General features: G+C 44.9%; 1 protein-coding gene across 1 annotated transcript in view; it reads right to left on the bottom strand.

The window, feature by feature from the left end:
* KIAA2012 overlaps positions 1 to 18,175 on the bottom strand; it is a gene marked incomplete at both ends in the record, with an annotated part of 116,581 nt that overhangs the window by 20,284 nt on the left and 78,122 nt on the right. The window contains 1 exon segment of the mRNA XM_082840707.1: positions 13,320 to 13,392. Within this exon segment, the coding sequence (XP_082696833.1) occupies positions 13,320 to 13,392 (73 nt within the window).

Below are 18,175 nucleotides of genomic sequence, written 5' to 3'. Positions count from 1 at the left end.
TTACCTTTTGTACTATCACATTGTCCACTGTTCATCAAACCAAGTATAAAGATGCTCAGGCTTAACTACTTCCTTATGAATCCTCCTGCATCACATAAAGCTTACATTAAATACATTTGTGTGCTTTTCTCCTGTTAGTTTGTCTTTGTCAGTTTAATTTTCCAGCCCAGGCAGGGCCTCTAAGAGAGTAGAAGAAAAGTTTTTTCTCTCCTACACTGTCCTCATGTATATTTTTATATCTTTACCACATTAAAGCACTTCTAAACAACATATAATATGATTTTACATATTAAAACTTCATACCAGTAATATCATTTATGTCACTTTTGCAACTTGCTTTATTTTGCTTAAAATCTTGTTTTTGAGATTAACCCCTGTTAATACATACAGTTTCCATTCACTTATTTTAAGCTCTTGTACCTTATTATACCATTGTATAAACTTACCACAATTTATTTATCCATTTTGCTATTGATGGCTTTTTTATTTCCAGTTTTTTTGTGATTACAAACAATGCTGCAATGAACCTTCTTGAGTGAGTCACTGTTCATACATGAAAGAGTTTCTCTAACGTATACCTGGGAATGGACCTGTTGGGTTGCAGGGTATATGCATCTTCAATTTATTGGGTATTTCCAAATTGCTCTGAGTTTCTAAAACTCCATATCCTCATTAATAATGAATATTTACAGACAAAATTTTTTGCTAATCTGGTATATATGAAATATCTCTTTTTCTTTTAATTTGAATTTTCCTGATTAGCAAGTTTGACTAAGATAAATGGTCATTTATTTAGGTTTCCTCTTCTGTTAATTACCTATTAACATCTTTCACCCATATTTCATTTGGGTTGATTGTCTTTTTTTAAAATATTTATTTATTTATTTTTGGCTGTGTTGGGTCTTCGTTGCTGCACGCGGGCTTTCTCTAGTTGCGTCAAGCGGGGGCTACTCTTCGTTGCGGTGCACGAGCTTCTCATTGCAGTGGCTTCTCTTGTTGTGGAGCACGGGCTCTAGGTGTGTGGGCTTCAGTAGTTGTGGCATGCAGGCTCAGTAGTTGTGGCTCGTGGGCTCCTGAGCACAGGCTCAGTAGTTGTGGCACATGGGTTTAGTTGCTTCTTGTCATGTGAAATCTTCCCCGACTAGGGCTCGAACCCGTGTCCCCTGCATGGGCAGGCAGACTCCCAACCACTGTGCCACCAGGGAAGCCCGGGGTTGATTGTCTTTTGCCTTCTCTATTTGTAGCAGTTTTTGGTGCATTTGGGGTACTAATTCTTTGTTGGGTATATGCACTACAGATATTGTGTTCTAATCTGTATTTGTCTTTTAACTCTGTTTAACATATCAAAAACTTTAATTCTAATATAGTTGTGTTTGTCAATAATTTTCTTTATGGTTTGTGTTTTGAATCATGGGTAAGAAAATTTTCCCTTTCTCAAATTCATAAAGATATTCTTGTATATTTTCTTCTAAAAGATTAAGAATTTTGCTTTTTCACATTTAGATCCTGAATACATCCATTATTTTGTGAGGTAAGGATTTAAAAATTGGATAACCAGTTATCTGAAAATTATATAGGGAATAATAGCTCATTCTCTCCCCCACTGTTTTCTAATACCACTTTTGTCACATTTCATTTCTGTATATGGGTGCATTTATTTCTGGATTCTCCCTTCTGTCTGTCCCTAAGTCAATATCATAGCCTTAAAGTAATTTTTGATATGTGGCTGGGTAAACTCTTCCTCTTTGTTTTTCTTCAAAATTTTATTGGCAGGACTTCCCTGGTGGTCCAGTGGGTGGTCCCCCCCAATGCAGGGGTCCTGGGTTCTATCCCTGGTCGGGGAACTAGATCCCACATGCAGGCTGAAACTAGGAGTTTGCATGCCACAACTGAGAAGTCCACATGCTGCAACTAAGACCCGGCACAGCCAAAATAAATAAATAAATAAACAACTAACTAACGAACTACTCCAGGGTGACCCATTCATTGGTGGGGACCCCACACTTTAAAAAAAAATTGTATTGGCTATTTTTGACACTTCTTTATGCATTTTGTGATCAACTTATCACGTTCCACCAAAGACCCTACTGGGGATTTTAAAAAATAGAGTTGCATTGAATTTATAGATTAATTTAGGGAGAACTGTCACCTTCAAATCTTTGAACATTATACATAGCAGTATATAGAATGTTATATTTATTCAGGCCTACTTTTAGTTAATTTAATAAGATTTTATAATTTCTTCATGAACGTCTAACACATCTTTTTTTTTGATTTATTGCTTTTTAAATTTATTGATATATATATATTTTAAAATTATATTTATTCTGCCTTCCTATATAATATGTACCACTAGATAACTAAATAGTAGAAGAGAAAAAAATTTTTTTTTGGTAGGAGTTTCCCAAGTAATTCATAACCTTTAATGAATGAATGGATCTGTAGCTGGTGGCATTGTGAAGAGACCGGCAAACGTTACATCTCCTGATGGAAGAACACAATGCCCTCCATGACATGGTCTTGTGAAAGGCAATCCTGAATCTGATCAAGTCTCTAGATCCAAGTACTAACTTACAGAAAATACAGAAGACAGAGAAACATGTTAAACTATACCTTGAGGATTCAATCAGAGAAATCTAGATTGTGGGAAACTCTCCAGTAAAAGTCACCCAGTTTCCTAAAAATAAACTAAGTGAGGGGAAAGAAAATAGAAATGAGAAGACTCGATAAATTAAAGGACCCTTAAAAGCCATGTGTCGGGACTTCCCTGGTGGTGCAGTGGTTAAGAATCCGCCTGCCAACGCACGGGACACCGGTTCGAGCCCTGGTCTGGGAAGATCCCACGTGCCGCGGAGCAACTAAGCCTGTGCACCACGACTACTGAGCCTGCGCTCTTAGAGCCCGTTGCAATGAGAAGCCCACACATCGCAATGAAGAGTAGCCCCTGAGAGGAAGCCCGGGCTGAGCAACGAATACCCAACGCAGCCAAAAAAAAAAAAAGCCGTATCAACCGATTGCAAACAAACTCTAAAACAATTATAATAATTTTGAGACAATTAGAATGTTGAAAACACTGATTGGATATTCAATTATATTAAAGAATAGTTCTAAGTTTTAGGTACAATAGTGCTATTACGGTTATGTCAAAAGAGTCTTGTCTTTTAAAGATATATACTCAAGTGTATATGGGTAAAATGATATGAGCCTGGAATTTGTTTCAAAATACTATAGAAGGCAGGAAGGAATTGGGGATATAGGTGAACAATATTGGCCAGGAGATGGGTACGTGAAACTCATTCGTGCTGTTCTGTCCACCCTTGTGTATGTTTGGGGTTTTCCATAATAAGAATTATTTTAAAATTGCATTATAAATTGTCCTTTATGTTTGCAAATACTATTTTTTTCCACAATTGATTTTTGTTATTGATGTATATTTAGTAATATTGCTGAATTTTTTTGTTTGTCTTTTAATGGCTTGTCTTTTAATAGCTTGTCTATAGAGGCCCTCGGATTTTTCACATAGGTAATACTATTGTCTGAGAATAATGACAGTGTCATTTCCTCCTTTCTATCCTCTTCCTTTTCCTTTATTTTGCCTTCCCTACTGTACTGGTACAATGTTGAATAAGAAGCAATGATAGAGGGCGTCCTTATCCTAGTCCTGCCTCTAAAGAGACTGCTTCTGAAGTTCTACCATTAAAGTGTGATGTTTACTGCAGGTTTTGGTAGGTACTCTTTTTTAAAAAAAAATATTTATTTATTTATTTTTGGCTGCGTTAGGTCTTCGTGTCTGTGCGCGGGCTTTCCCTAGTTGCGGCGAGCAGGGGCTACTCTTTGTTGCGGTGCACAGGCTTTTCATTGCGGTGGCTTCTCTTGTTGTGCAGCACAGGCTCTAGGCGCGGGGGCTTCAGTAGTTGCGGCGCGGGCTCTAGAGTGCAGGCTCAGTAGTTGTGGTGCATGGGCTTCGTTGCTCCACGGCATGTGGGATCTTCCCAGACCAGGGCTCAAACCTGTGTCCCCTGCATTGGCAGGCGGATTCTTAACCACTGCACCACGATGGAAGTCCTTTGGTAGGTACTCTTTATCAAAATCAGGAAGTCCTCTTCTATTCCTAGTTTGATAATTTTAAATCATGAATGGGTGAATTTTATAAATTGATTTTTCTTTTTGCATGTATTGAGATGACCCTAAGTACAGAAACAGATTTTAAAATGTTAGACCATTTTTAATTCTGCGGTAAACTGAATTCAGTCATGGTATATAGATATGTATGTGTGTGTGTGTGTGTGTGTGTGTATAATGATTTGATTGGCTAATATTTCATTTAGGAGTTTTGCATCTTTGATCATAAGTGAGATTGGTCTATAAATTTTCTTCTTATGCTGTTCTTGTCTCTAGTTTCAACTGCTTTTTGGTTTTGATGAATCTAGGTCTCAAGTTAGAAATGAGCTTTACTTCCTGCAAGGTGAAGAGAATTTTCAGGGTCAAAGGGCAACAGCTGTATTCTGGGATTCTGGGGTCTTCCCTGGGGTTTCCATCCTGGGCTGAGTGGAGTGAGCCAGAAACAGTCCTAAGGATGTGTCACTTCCCACTATAGAGGAGAACTTTGAAAATACTTTCCAGAAGGAGAAATAAAGGAGTAATACTAGAGGATGTAGGTCATCTAGGCCAGCGGTCCCAAACCTTTTTGGCACCAGGGATCGGTTTCGTGGAAGACAATTTTTCCACGGATGGGGGACAGGGATGGTTTCGGGATGATTCAAGCTCATTACATTTATTGTGGACTTTATTTCTATTATTATTACACTGTAATATATAATGAAATAATTATACAACTCATCATAATGCAGAATCAGTGGGAGCCCTGAGCTTGTTTTCACTTGCCACTCACTGATAGGGTTTTGATATGAGTCTGCAGGCCATTGATTAACTATAGTCTCTGTGCAGTCAAACCTCTCTGCTAATGATAATCTGTATTTGCAGCTGCTCCCCAGCGCTAGCATCACTACCTCAGCTCCACCTCAGATCATCAGGCATTAGATTCTCATAAGTAGCGCGCAACCTAGATCCCTCACATGCGCAGTTCACAGTAGGGTTTGCCCTCCTGTGAGAATCTAATGCCGCCACTGATCTGACAGGAGGAGGAGCTCAGCCAGTAATGTGAGTGATGGGGAGCGGCTGTAAATACAGATGAAGCTTCGCTCGCTCACCCGCCGCTCACCTCGTGCTGTGCCGCTCAGTTCCTAACAGGCCACGGATCGCTACTGATCCGTGGCCCAGGGGTTGGGGACCCCTGATGTAGGCTGATAAGAACTAGCGGACTATGCTGAAGCCAGTACCAGGGCTCCAGATAGCAGAGCCTGGCAGTGTAGGGTGACTGTGCAGGCCTCACGCAGAGAGGAAGTGAGGAGCCCCAACCCATGTTGTGAGGTGGCCCTTTGCAGTAGTGCCATCTTCCAGGCTGTGGATTCTGACGTAATGGCAGTGCCTCAACTGCTGGGCACATATTTCTTGTCTCCCTATTTTCTCCCCAGCGTTAAGAGAAATTTTTGCATCACTGGCTGCTTCACTTCTTGGCACAGATTGGGCAGTCATTATACTTGCTCCTTTTTTTTTTTCTTTTTTTAATATTTATTTATTTTATTTTTGACTGTGTTGGGTCTTTGTTGCGGCCTGTGGGATCTTTGTTGTGGCATGCGGGATCTTTCGTTGTGGCCTGTGGGCTCTTCATTGTGGTGTGCAGGCTTCTCTCTAGTTGTGGCATGCAGGCTCAGTAGTTGCAGCACTTGGGCTCTCTAGTTGTGACTCGTGTGCTCAGTAGTTGTGGTGAGTGGGCTTAGTTGCTCATCAGCATGTGGGATCTTAGTTCCCCGACCAGGGATAGAACCCGTGTCCCCTGGAAGGTGGATTCTTAACCACTGGACCACCAGGGAAGTCCCCACTTGCTCCGTTTGGAGCTGTTTATTCCTGGAGTCAGGAACTACCCCTGAGGAAACGCTTTCAAAACCAAGCTAGGGCTTCCCTGGTGGCGCAGTGGTTGAGAGTCCGCCTGCCGATGCAGGGGACACGGGTTTGTGCCCCGGTCCGGGAAGATCCCACATGCCGCGGAGCGGCTGGGCCCGTGAGCCATGGCTGCTGAGCCTGTGCGTCCGGAGCCTGTGCTCCGCAACGGGAGAGGCCACAACAGTGAGAGGCCCGCGTACTGCAAAAAAAAAAAAAAAAAAAAACCAAGCTAAATTGAACTAAACTAAACACCTACAGACACTGAGTTGAGAGAGACTTGGGTTACCTTGGTTTTAATAATTAGCCACGATTTTGCATAATTCTCCTGGCTTCTAGACCTCAGTTTCCTTTATCTACAATATAAAAGAACTTCTAGAGATTCTAAATAATCTCCAAGTTTCATGCTGGCTTTCAAAAAATGCTGCCATTATTTTGTGATATTTCTTCAACCTTGTAACTATTTCCTAATCAGAAACACATGGATGGCTCTCTTAAAGAGCCAGGGGCTTGGAGTCATAGAAACCTGGGTTCATATCTCAGCTCCTTCACTTACTGGCTGTGTGACCTTGGGCTATTTACCTAACCTCTCTGAGCCTCATTTGCCTCATCCGTGAAATATGGATAATGTACTTTATCTCATAAGGTTGTGGTGAGGATAAAATAAGATAAAAGTACAAAAAAGAAAGTACCTAGCAAAGTGTCTTTCTGCAGAGTAAGTGCCAAAAATTCCTTCCCTTTTCTCCACCCAAGTGACGATGTGTGGAAAACTAGCCAAAAGATAAGCTTTATAAATTTAAAAGTTTAAATTGTTTGTCTGGCACGTCAAGGTGTTTCCCGTTTGCCTGCCTCCCACCTCTTCCCTAGAGTCTAAGTCGGTCTGTTTGGTAGATTTTGAGACTGTCTAGCTCTGTGAGTCTCCACCCAGGCCTGGGATCCGCAGGAGGTGCCAGCGGGTAGCGACATCACAAGCTACCGCAGAGAGGAGAAGAAAAGACTAACAGATGCGGCCCGGAGAGCCGACCCTTTGGGGCAAGCCGAGCCTGGAGTCCCGAGCTCGCTGCAAGGAGCTCCGTTTGCAAGGAGGTCAGAGGCGACAGGTGGAGACGGCCTCGCGCTGGCGGAGCGGCGGCGCCGGGCGGGCACCGGCGGGAGAGCGGGCGCCGCCGGCCCCTGGAGCCGCCGGTGGGGGGCGGGAGACGATGGAAGGCGCGCCCCGCCGCCGCCTGCTGGGACCTTTCGTCCTCTCCTCGCTCCCCCGATTTGCCACACGTTTTTTTTTCTTTTTGAAAAACTTGCGTGAAGATTCTCTTCATTTCGATTTCTCCACTTTATATGTGTGTGAAGCATTTCTTCTCTATTTCCCCTTGACCTTTTTGCTTTCTTGCCCTTTACCTACCAGAACTCCAGGATCCGCAAACGCTCCTTTTGGTAACTGTTAACAACTAGACTTGATCTCTACAGATGGAGTCTGGGAGGTCAGTCAGGTCTGGAGCCTCGCCTCTGCCCAGCTCTGTGACCAAGGACATGATCCTTAACCTCACTGTGCCTCAGTGTTCTCATCTGGCAAATGGAGATAATAAGAGCTCCTTCTTTACAGGATTGTTATAAAAGTTAAATGAAACAATTTACAGAAAATGCTTAGCCTGATGCCTGGCACACAGTGAGTGTGAACTGCTACCCCTGTCTTAATGGCTTTACTGCAAATGCACTCTGGGTTCACTAAACTCCTTCCATCATGTCCAGCATCACCTCCTCCAGGGAGCCCTCCCTGACTTTTCCCTGTCTCTCCCATGCTGGTCTGGATCAGTTGTCCTTCCTGTGTTCTCTGGTAACACTAAACATATTGAACACAGAGGTGGTTCTAACCATGCCTGCCCAGGTCTGGCTCCTCTATTAGAGTGGGAGCTTCATAAGGAGTGTGTCTCATCCAACCACAGAGGGCCTAGCACTCAGTAGGGGATCAGAAAACGGTCCCTAAGTAAATGAAGGCAATTTCCATTCATGCAGCGAGTGGTTAAAGACCTAAGGCCCGAACCTGGGGTCTGAACCCTGGAGCTGTCTCAGCGCTAACACTGAGACTTCCACTCTTCCCCTTAACAGAAACAATCCCAAGGTCACTGAGTCATAGGAAATGAGAGAAAGAGATTGGAAGATCAGTTTTGTTATTTTCTGATGAGGAAGTGGAAGCCTAGAGAGGCCAGCAGGTCTCCTGCGGCCTCATGCCCGTACAGGAGGACCGTGGTGAAGACTGTGTTCTCATTCTTGACCCGCTGGGCTCGTACTCACTGGCCACTGTGGCTGAGCCTGGGCCCCCGTGCAGCATGGGGACTGCTGGTCTCTTTCGAGACTCTCTTGGTCAGGGCCCACCCAAGGGTGACTGGGGTGGCAGAGCTTTATGTGCGACACACTGAAATGGTGGCTGGCTTTCCCTGGGAGCAGGTGTAGTGGAAGGAGCTTGGGAAGGAGGCCCAGCCCCAGTCCTGGCTCTGCTGCTTATTGCTTATCACTGTGCAACCCTGGTGAGTCATAGATGCAAAGAGCATGAGGGTGGGGTGGGGGCTGAGAGATTATCCAACCCACCGCCATGGTTTATGGAAAAGGAATCCACAGCTCAGAGAAGTTATGTGTCCTAGACTATGGGCCTAATCAAAGGCACAGCTGGTAACTGAACTGATATCTGTCGAATCTGAAACCCAGGGTCCTCAGTGAGTCTATTCCAGGGTTTCCCAAATAATAATGGACACACGAGTCACTTGAAGGTCTTGTTAAAGCACAGGTAGGTCTGGGTGAGACCCCAGATTCTACATTTCTAACAAGGCCCCAGGTTCTAGCTAGAAAGGGTCTAGACCAGTGAGTCTCACCTTCTAGCTCTACTATGATGTAACTACTTAGTGCACTAGCCACTGATTAGACCAGTCTTGTCGGGTTAATGAAGGCATGGCAGCCAGTGGGCCCTTCAACTAGAAGCCAGTGGGGCCAGCACACTCCTCACCTGCTCGTCCTTCCCCAACAGCGTTATTCACGACCCCTGTTGGCTGCTTCTGTGTCTTTGGTGGAGATGCAGGTCCTGGCTGGTGGCTCTCAGTCTGTGAGTGCACCCCTTTTGGAGGACTTGGACCTTACTAACACTCGCAGGCACTGTTTCTTCACAGGGTGTGTGCCAGGCCCAAAGTTGAGTCTTCACTGCAAGCTCTTGAGGGTAGGAACCTTGGTTTTGTCATCTCTGAATCTCTTGAATACTCATTCATTCCTCCATCCATTGGATTCATTCGTCTATGGAACGTTGCTAGGCCTGGCTAACTAAGGCACAGTCCTTGTCCTCAAGAAACATACATAACACATGGGCTATAAAGTGGTACTTAGTGGTTGCCCAATAAGCATGTGTGAAATTGAATTATGCTTTGGTGCTCTGGGGGAAGTGGCAGTGTCGTCAAGTGATAGAGAGGGCAATGGAGAGCAGCTGGTATTGGCCACTACCTAATAAGGGGCTTGTTTTCAAAGAAGGGTGTCTGGTTCCTTAGGCAGTTCCCATTGGGGTCAGTGGAAATGACAGCACCAAAGCCTCACAAGAGTCTCTGCACTTTTCAAAGTTATCAGGCAAATTCACAAATACATTATAATTTTTAGCCTCCCTTTGACGCTGTAAAGACCGATGGAGGAAACAGGGATGCTCTAGCTCCTCTTCTCAGGCAAGTCACAGAGGGGGTGCCTAAAACACGCATGGTGTCTGCAGCAAACAGAGAAATGACCCACCATGGTGACTCTGAGTCCACGAGGTAGGAAAGTGGTAGCATCTGCAAGACAGAGCCATCTACCCACACGTGGCAGAGATGCTAACTGCCACCTAATGTCCATTCCCCTCAAGTCTTAGCTTGGCACGTGAACACCCAGCAAGAGACTTTATTCCCCAGCCTCGCGCGTAGGAGGCCAGCGGATATGAGCAGAGGTGGAAGAGGTGTAAGTCCAGAATTAGGCCCTTAAAAGGCAGCTGTGCCTTTTCCTCTCCTGCCCTGCAGGGTGTGGGAAAAGCTGAGCCAGCTTTGACCATGCAGACAAGAGTGATAGCAAAGGGGGTGGCAGAGAGATGATAAGAGAGAAGGAGCCTGGGTCCCTGGACAGCCCTGTGGAGCGGAGCTGTCCTACCGCCTGCCTGCCAGCTTGGACTCTTCCATGAGACAGAAGTAAAACTTCCATCTTGTTTGAAGTCACTTTATTTTGGTCTTTGTTAGAGCCAACGTCCTAACTACTATATATCTGTCTCTTGAATGAAGCAATGATGCTCTGAGCCTTTTTTTTCCTGGTAGAATAGAAATGGCTCATTGGTTTCTAAGGGTTTCTGTGAGACTTGCCTTTTGTCCCCCACCCCCCATTGTTTCAGGCTACTCACTAGGGATCCTCTGCACTCATGCAGGGCTCCCCAGATCTCTCAAGGCTATTGATAATATCTTAAGTTCTGCCACATTCCAAGGGGTTATGTCACTACCGCAACATAACCTCATTCAGATTGGGTCTGTTGCCCACCCCTGGACTTAAGTAAGAGGAGGACTTACGCAGAGGACTCACGCAGAGGATTCAGCCAGTTCCCCAAGAGCAAGCAATCCCACCCCCACTCCCTGCAATTGAGACTGATTTGGAAAGTAAATAAAGCATCATGTTACATCCTGTTATCAACTTAGAACAAGTCTCTCCTGATAAGGCTACTAAAATTAAGGTTTTTAAGAAACAGACTAATACCTAACCTTTAGTGAGCACTTACTGTGTGCCAGGCATTCTTATAAGCACATTACATGTATTAACTCCTTTATGTCACAACCACCCCACAAGATGAATACTATTAGTATCTCCATTTTACAGATGTAGAAAAAAGATGCCCAGAGAAGTTTGGTAACTTACTCAAGGCCACACAGTTAGCAAGTGGTGGAACCAGGATTTGAACCCCGGGACTCAGACTTGATAATAGATGCTCTTGATCACTGTGATGCTGCCTAAACAGTGTCCTCCAATCCTCCTACTCCCATTATATTTAAAAGAACGGATTAAATTGAGTCACTGCCAAATTCAGAGAACTAAATTCTGGAAGTAATGCCCAGGGCAGTGGTTCTCAGTGTGGTCCTTGGACCACTAGCCTCAGAATCACTGAGGAACTTAATAAAATTGCAAATTCTATGACCTCAGCCCAGATCTAGTGAATCAGAAACTCTGGAGGCAGGGCCCAGACATCTTTATTTTTATAAGCCTTCCAGGTGGTTCTGAGGCACACCGAAGTCTGAGAACCGTTGGCCTAGTAAATAGACAAGAACTGAAACAAGAATGGAAATTATGTTCTTTCCTTGGACTTTGGGGGTGGGAAAGAGAGGCAGAAAGAAAAGTTTTGTATTTAAAACGAGCCATTTCCCAAACCCTCTCTGGAGGTTACTGATTTGACCTATCTTGTGAAATCTTGCGTGCTGTATTCTCACCAAGTCCGAGACTCATGCTTTTCTCATTGGATGTGGCCCCGGCTCACTGCTTATAATTAATCTTATAGATCACTACTTAATTTAGAGTAGGAAAACAATCCTGACAATTAGTCGTAAGATCTATGAAGGGAAAATTGATCCTTAAATAGTTAAAAAAAAATTCCTTGGCACTCCCGCCTTTTTTTCCCTTCAAAGATTTGAAATTCTTTTTAAACATTAGCATTTGTCATTCGGGACAGGCAAATGCCTTCTTTAATTTTCTGTGGTGATATTTCACTGCGTTAAAGTCTGTCTGAATAACCTTTATGGAACTCAGCTGGGCCTCTCTCTCTCTGTCAGGAGACAGGAAATCTGTTCTGACTGACTTGGTCATTGCTTAGATTTGGCCGTGTTCTACGCTGCCTAAAACCTCCACTGCACTTGGCCAAGACCTTGGGGCCTCTTCGGGGCTCACAATCTAGACATGTGATTTACGATATGGAAGATCTGAAGACTGGAACACATTTCCCTGGCTATTGTCACTCAGCTTTGGAAATGGAGGTGGTGAGAGACCTATGTCAGCAGAAACCTTGCTTAAAAGTTTGACCGAACACAGGGATCAGGCTACCATAATATTTTGTCTGATATCCAGAAACAGTGAAATTTTTTTTTGCGGTACGCGGGCCTCTCACTGTTGTGGCCTCTCCCGTTGCGGACGCGCAGGCTCAGCGGCCATGGCGCACGGGCCCAGCCGCTCCGCGGCGTGTGGGATCTTCCCGGACCGGGCACGAACTCATGTCCCCTGCATCGGCAGGCGGACTCTCAACCACTGCACCACCAGGGAAGCCCGGGCAGTACTGTTTTCAACCTCAGTTGAGGACTCTGAGGCGGGGATGTGAAGGCAGAGGTCGTCCTATTCCAGAGCCCATGCTCTCTACTCAGCTGCCCAGATCTGCTGCTGCTAGCCTATATAGAGCACCTTATATGACTTAGAAAGGCATTCCAGTAGAAGGGCCAAGTAGGAAAAGGAGTCTCCTTTGGGTGGATGCACCCAGTGCTGGAGTGCGTGGCTCAGGGTGCGCAGCACAGGCTGGATTTCAGCCCCTCTCGCTCCCTCTGCTGGACGCCTTTGTACAGTGAACGACAAGCGCAACTCTGGCTGGCAGGCCCTGCATCCACTCCTTGAGAATACCTCTCTCACACATCTGTTTCCACTCCTGCAAGAAGCAATGAGGATAAAGAGCAGCTCTGCTACCTGGGACTAGCTGGGACTAGCATCACGTAGCATGCCCAGGTGACCCCAGGGAAGAGCTTAGAGTCCAGTTCAGGGTATCAAAATATGAACTATGCCAAAAAGCCCAGTTGTGGGCCCAGTCTTTCCAAGAATCATCCTCATTATCAAATGCAGCATCATTTTTTGAGGAAGTCACACTCAAGGAGCTCTGGCCACCCAGAGCTGTGGGCGCCACGGGCTGGGTCTCTAAAGATGCTGGTCCCCCCTCTGTGGAATGTTAACCCTCTAGGCAGAGAACCTCAGCTCCCTCACTTGCATATCCAAGAGCCTATGAAAGCAGGAGAAGCCAGAGGTAGAGGTGCCTGTGGGATCTTTTTGTAATGCCCCAAAGTCTCCACTCTCTTCTATCAATCTGCAGCTGCTGGCAGGATATAAATCTTTCAATAAGTCCAAGGACATACAAGCATGTTATCATCAGCTGGCTTGTGATACAGTAAGAGCACATCAGAGTCTGTATTCTGACTTCCAACCCATGACCTGAGAGGAAATGGAAGGGTCATTCCTCATTAACATCTTTGAACAGTGCAAAGTTCATCCCACAATTATTGCAATCAGACTATAAAACCCAACCCAGCTGTTTCTACCTTGAGGGCCTGGGTGATTTTCTCTGAGGGGTCCTCCAGGTTCTTCATGATAGTCCAGTTCATCTCCACTTTCCTGTTAGGTTAACAACAACAATAAACACATGAGACAGAATAAGTACCAGCACTCCTAGGGTCCATGCCCTTCGGTAAAAGGGGGTCCAGTCTTCTTAGTTGTCTCTTCCTCTTTGTCTATCTGTTTTAACTTGTGTCCAAGAATTCTGCTGCCAGCGTGAAGGGCCCTGAAGAGCCAGGTGGGCTTGGCAGTGGCCTTGAGCACCGTCCTTATCTGTCCTCCTCTGTGGGAGGCTTGTCCCATCCATCAGAGCAGTGCTCCATGCCTGGCATATGTGGGAAAAAGAATGTCACAGGCAAAGGCCGACTGGCAGAAGGCAACAGCGTACCTCTAGGGACTTGAGGGAGGTCCAGTGTGACCAGAGCAGAGATGGGGTGAAGTGGGAAGGGTGGGGAGGACTCAGATTCTCAGGGCCTTGGAGGTAGTTTAAGGATTTTGGCCTTTACCTTGAAAACAAATGGAAGGCACTGAGGGTTTAAAGCAGGGCAGCAGAAGGATCAGACTGGCCTTTTGTAGGGTTTCCAGGATTACCACGGATAAGGTTCTTTTTTTTTTTTTATTTAAATAAATTTATTTATTTACTTTAGGCTGCGATGGGTCTTCGTTGCTGTGTGCAGGCTTCAGTAGTTGTGGCACATGGGGTCAGTAGTTGTGGTGTAGGGGCTTAGTTGCTCCGTGGCATGTGGGATCGTCCCAGAGCAGGGGTCGAACCCGTGTCCCCTGCATTGGCAGGCAGATTCTAAACCACTGTGCCAACCAGGGAAGTCCCCAGATTAGGTTTCTTATCACATGGAATCCCCTCTTCCTTCTTTCTCTGAGTCACACAAGCTGCTTGCAATCCCACCACCCAGAAATCTCTATAATGATGGTCTTCAACCCTGGCTGTGTCTTAGAATTATTTGTGAAGCTTAAAAAAAAAAAAAAAAAAAAGATTCCTAGGACCTAACCCCAAATGTTAAAATCAGACTTTCTGGAGCTGGGGCACTTTTAAGGCTTCTTGGGTGATTCCATCATGCAGCCAGGATTGAGAACCATGGGTCTTCTCTAGAGGATTGGAAGAACAGCTCTTCAGTTGCCAAGGAAACGTGGCAGGTAGAGTCAGTGACTCAAGTAAAGCCCTCAGTGTTTGATGAGGCCAGCTCTTGGCCTTTGTCACCTGGATCTCTGCTTAATCCACAGCTTCATTTCAGCTGTGGAGAAGGAATCTGAGGGCCCTAGAAGCCTCTCCTGGGACTAAAGTTCCTCACCCTTTAGTTGACAGTTTTCCTCTTTATTATCAAATACCCCAGCTGCTTTGGAAAGACACAGTTATCTGCTAATTTGTTTGACATTCTCTTCTTGTTTGATGGCTTTTTACCCGGCATGTTTCTCACTTGTTAGCTTAGTGTTTGCAGCTGATGAGATATTCTGACGTAAAAAAACCTAAAACAGCTAAGCAATTTTCTTTCTTTTGCATTTATCTCTTTGGAGACAAAGCACATTTGGCCTGATGCAATAAAAAAAAAATCATGTCTGAATAAATGGAAAGGTTTTAAAAAAATGATTGCAAGAAAAACCTGCCTCAGTCCAGTAAACTGCCAAGTTAGAAGACTAGAAAAGAGATAAATTTTTAAAAATTCTGTTTATAAATCCTTTTAGCCTAACAGGAAATTGGATTAAAAGGGAGAAACAAGCTTCCTCTTTTGGAAGAATTTCAAAGCTCAGAAGAATAATTCAAAGCTCAGAAGAATAAAACTTGAGTCTTCACAACATGCAGCTATGAGCTTTCAGGGACAAGAAATATTCTTCTCATTTCACAGATGGGGAGATGGAGGCAGAGAGAGTTGGGGATTTGGAAAGAATCTTTTGATGAGTCCCTGTTAGAAAAAGAAATACAGTAGTCTTAATTTGAAAGTCTGGGGAATTCCCTGGTGGTCCAGTGGTTAGGGCTCTGCGCTTCCACTGCCAGGGACCTGGGTTCAATCCCTGGTCAGGGAACTAAGCTCCCACAAACCACGCTGCTGTGAGGTCTTAAAAAAAACACATTCTGCCTATTGCTTAGAAAAGTGTCAAAAAGCTATCATTTTTTACATATACAAGCACACATGTGAAAAGACTACCTAAGGTCATTCGCTGCAACAGATTGGAAACAACCTACGTATCCCATCAATGGGGGATGTGTTAAATAAATTATGGTAATTTACACAATGGAATACAATGCAGCCATTAAGAAGCATCTCTTAATGAATTAACAGAACTCCAAGATACAGTAAGTAAAAAAAAGTAAGACTGTGAGCAATGTGTATAATATATAAAAACATGTATAAAATGTCTCTATTTTTCTACCTGTATTGAACTGTATATGCATACTACAACTCAGGAAGGGTACACAGGAAACTAGCATCAGTGGTGTCCAAGGGGGAGGGAACTCAGCTGGGAGACATACCCTTTTATACTTAAATTGTTTAAACTTCCTGAGTATATTTCGGATTCAAGATTTGAATTGAAAGAACTAAAACTAAAAAGTGACAGCAGTCTGTCACTTTTAATGAGTTATAGAGGTAATGACTGAAACACAGGCAATAATACTTGGTGAGTGAGCAAAACAAGCTGAAGGACTGAAAATTCAAATCCCAGCTCTGTTATTCTGGCCAAGTCATTTGCTCTTCATCTCTACATTTGGCTTATGAGTATTTATTGGGTGTCTGTTGTGTGCCAGGTACTGTGCCGGGCGCCGGGGGCACAAAGCTGAAAGATCTATTTGTAAGAAGCTCAGTGACTTGTAGAGAAACAGGAAATCTCACTGTCGCCATGCAGTGTGATAAATGCTGGGACAGATTGTGACAGGTTTCTGCAGGACCTCACGGGAGGTGAGGTTTACCAGTGGACATGGTGCTAAGTCTTGCAGAGAAGGGGAGGTTAGGGCAGTTCCCGCAGAGGAAGGAGCATGTACTGGCTTGGGGGCGCATTCTAGTGTGGCTGCAGGGCCCGGACAGTGGGAATCAGACACGGGCCAGATCTTCCAAGTCGCAGTCTGGAGTTTTAAAAAGATATTCATTTGTTCTATTTTTCTATTTATAAAAGAAATACATTTTTGATGCCAGAATTAACCGGAAGGCCAATGGGGACGTGGTAGGGAATTTCAAGCAAACCAGTGGTATGACTGAGCTGTATTTAGAAAGAGCGCTGGCAACAGGGTGGTGTTATAGGTCTGGGGCGGGGTGGGGTGCGTGGGGATAGTAACAAACACTTTGTAAACACAAACTGTAGCACTGAAACCAGACAAGAGAGACAGTTGCCTGAATGGTTGTGGTGCAGATCCTGGAGTCAGACTGCCTGCTCTGAAGCCCTGATCCTGTACTTCATGCCTTACAGGTCACGCGAGGTACTTAATGCCTGAACCTCAGTTTCTTCAACTGACAGGGGCTGGGCCAGGTGGCCTGAAGTTCTCATCTGTCCCTGGAGAACCTTCCACTGGTCCTGCCCTCTCCCCTCACACACAGCGCCCTATCTGAGCATGGTACTTCTAGGTTCACCGCAGGCTTCGGGAAGGAACTGCTGGGAGGATGGGGAATGCTGGAGCCAGAGGTGGGGCTCCAGGGGGCTGTATGTGCTGTATGACCTATCATTGAACCTCAGCCTCTCCATCTGTGAAATGGGGGTAATGATAACTTTTGTACGAGTTCTTGAAAAGCTAAATTAGGAAAATACATTTGGACATTCTGTGTAACATATGTAACACATACATCTAAATGACTAATTTCAATGCCTTCTTAATGCTGGAAGGAAATCAGTATCTCATTTGTGAGTGTCAACTTTAAGGTCGTACAAATTTTCTTGTGTATTAAAAAGATCCCACACCTATTCTTTTTTTTTTTTTTCGGTACGTGGGCCTCTCACTGTTGTGGCCTCTCCCGTTGCGGAGCACAGGCTCCGGACGCGCAGGCTCAGCGGCCATGGCTCACGGGCCCAGCCGCTTCGCGGCATGTGGGATCTTCCCGGACCGGGGCACGAACCCATGTCCCCTGCATCGGCAGGTGGACTCTCAACCACTGCGCCACCAGGGAAGCCCTCACACCTATTCTTTAATAAAGAAAACGGATTTATGAAAGTCATAAGGTATCTTGTGTTATTAAAATATTGTCTCTTCTCCTCTCCCAGGTTCTGAAGCCAGAACAAACAAGTACAATTAAATTCTTCTCAGGAACAGGATAGGCCTCATCAATGTCAGGAATTGTGGGTTTGGTGGCTTTGAATCCTAGTTCCGTCTGCTGCCAGCCACGTCACCCTTGGTCCTCTCATCTCGCCAATCCTCAGTTTCCTCATTTGCACGGTGGCGAACTGCACACTTAACAGGAAGGGGTTTGGGGAAATTAAATAATGTTTAATATGTGAGAGGCCTGGCTCTCGGCAGGGACCAATGAATGTTTCTTTCTTTCTCTCTGTGAACTGAACCCTTTATAGATATGAACATACTGTGAAAATTATTATTTCATGTAATTCTCACCTCACTGCTGAGAGGCAGGTACGGAGGTCCCAGCATTATTATCTCCATTTTACTAAAGAGGCAGCGGAATCCCGGATGCATTACAAGGTTACTCAGAGTCAGAGAAAACCCAGGGCTTCCCAACGGCTGGTCAGATACTTTAATACTGACAATAGTCTACTTAATCCTGGGCTTCTTTCTTTGGGAGCTGTAACAGACTCAATGCCCTGAAAAGTTTTCCTGGTGAAATTATTATTCAAGTGTCCTTGAATCATTGCATCTCGAAACCAGTTTGTGATCCCTTTGCAGCTCTCCTGC

The sequence above is a fragment of the Leucopleurus acutus genome, assembly GCF_964270905.1.
Source record: "Leucopleurus acutus genome assembly, chromosome: 6".
Taxonomy (NCBI): domain Eukaryota; kingdom Metazoa; phylum Chordata; class Mammalia; order Artiodactyla; family Delphinidae; genus Leucopleurus; species Leucopleurus acutus.
Note: the sequence above shows the minus strand (reverse complement) of the source record. Positions and strands in the feature narration are given on the sequence as shown.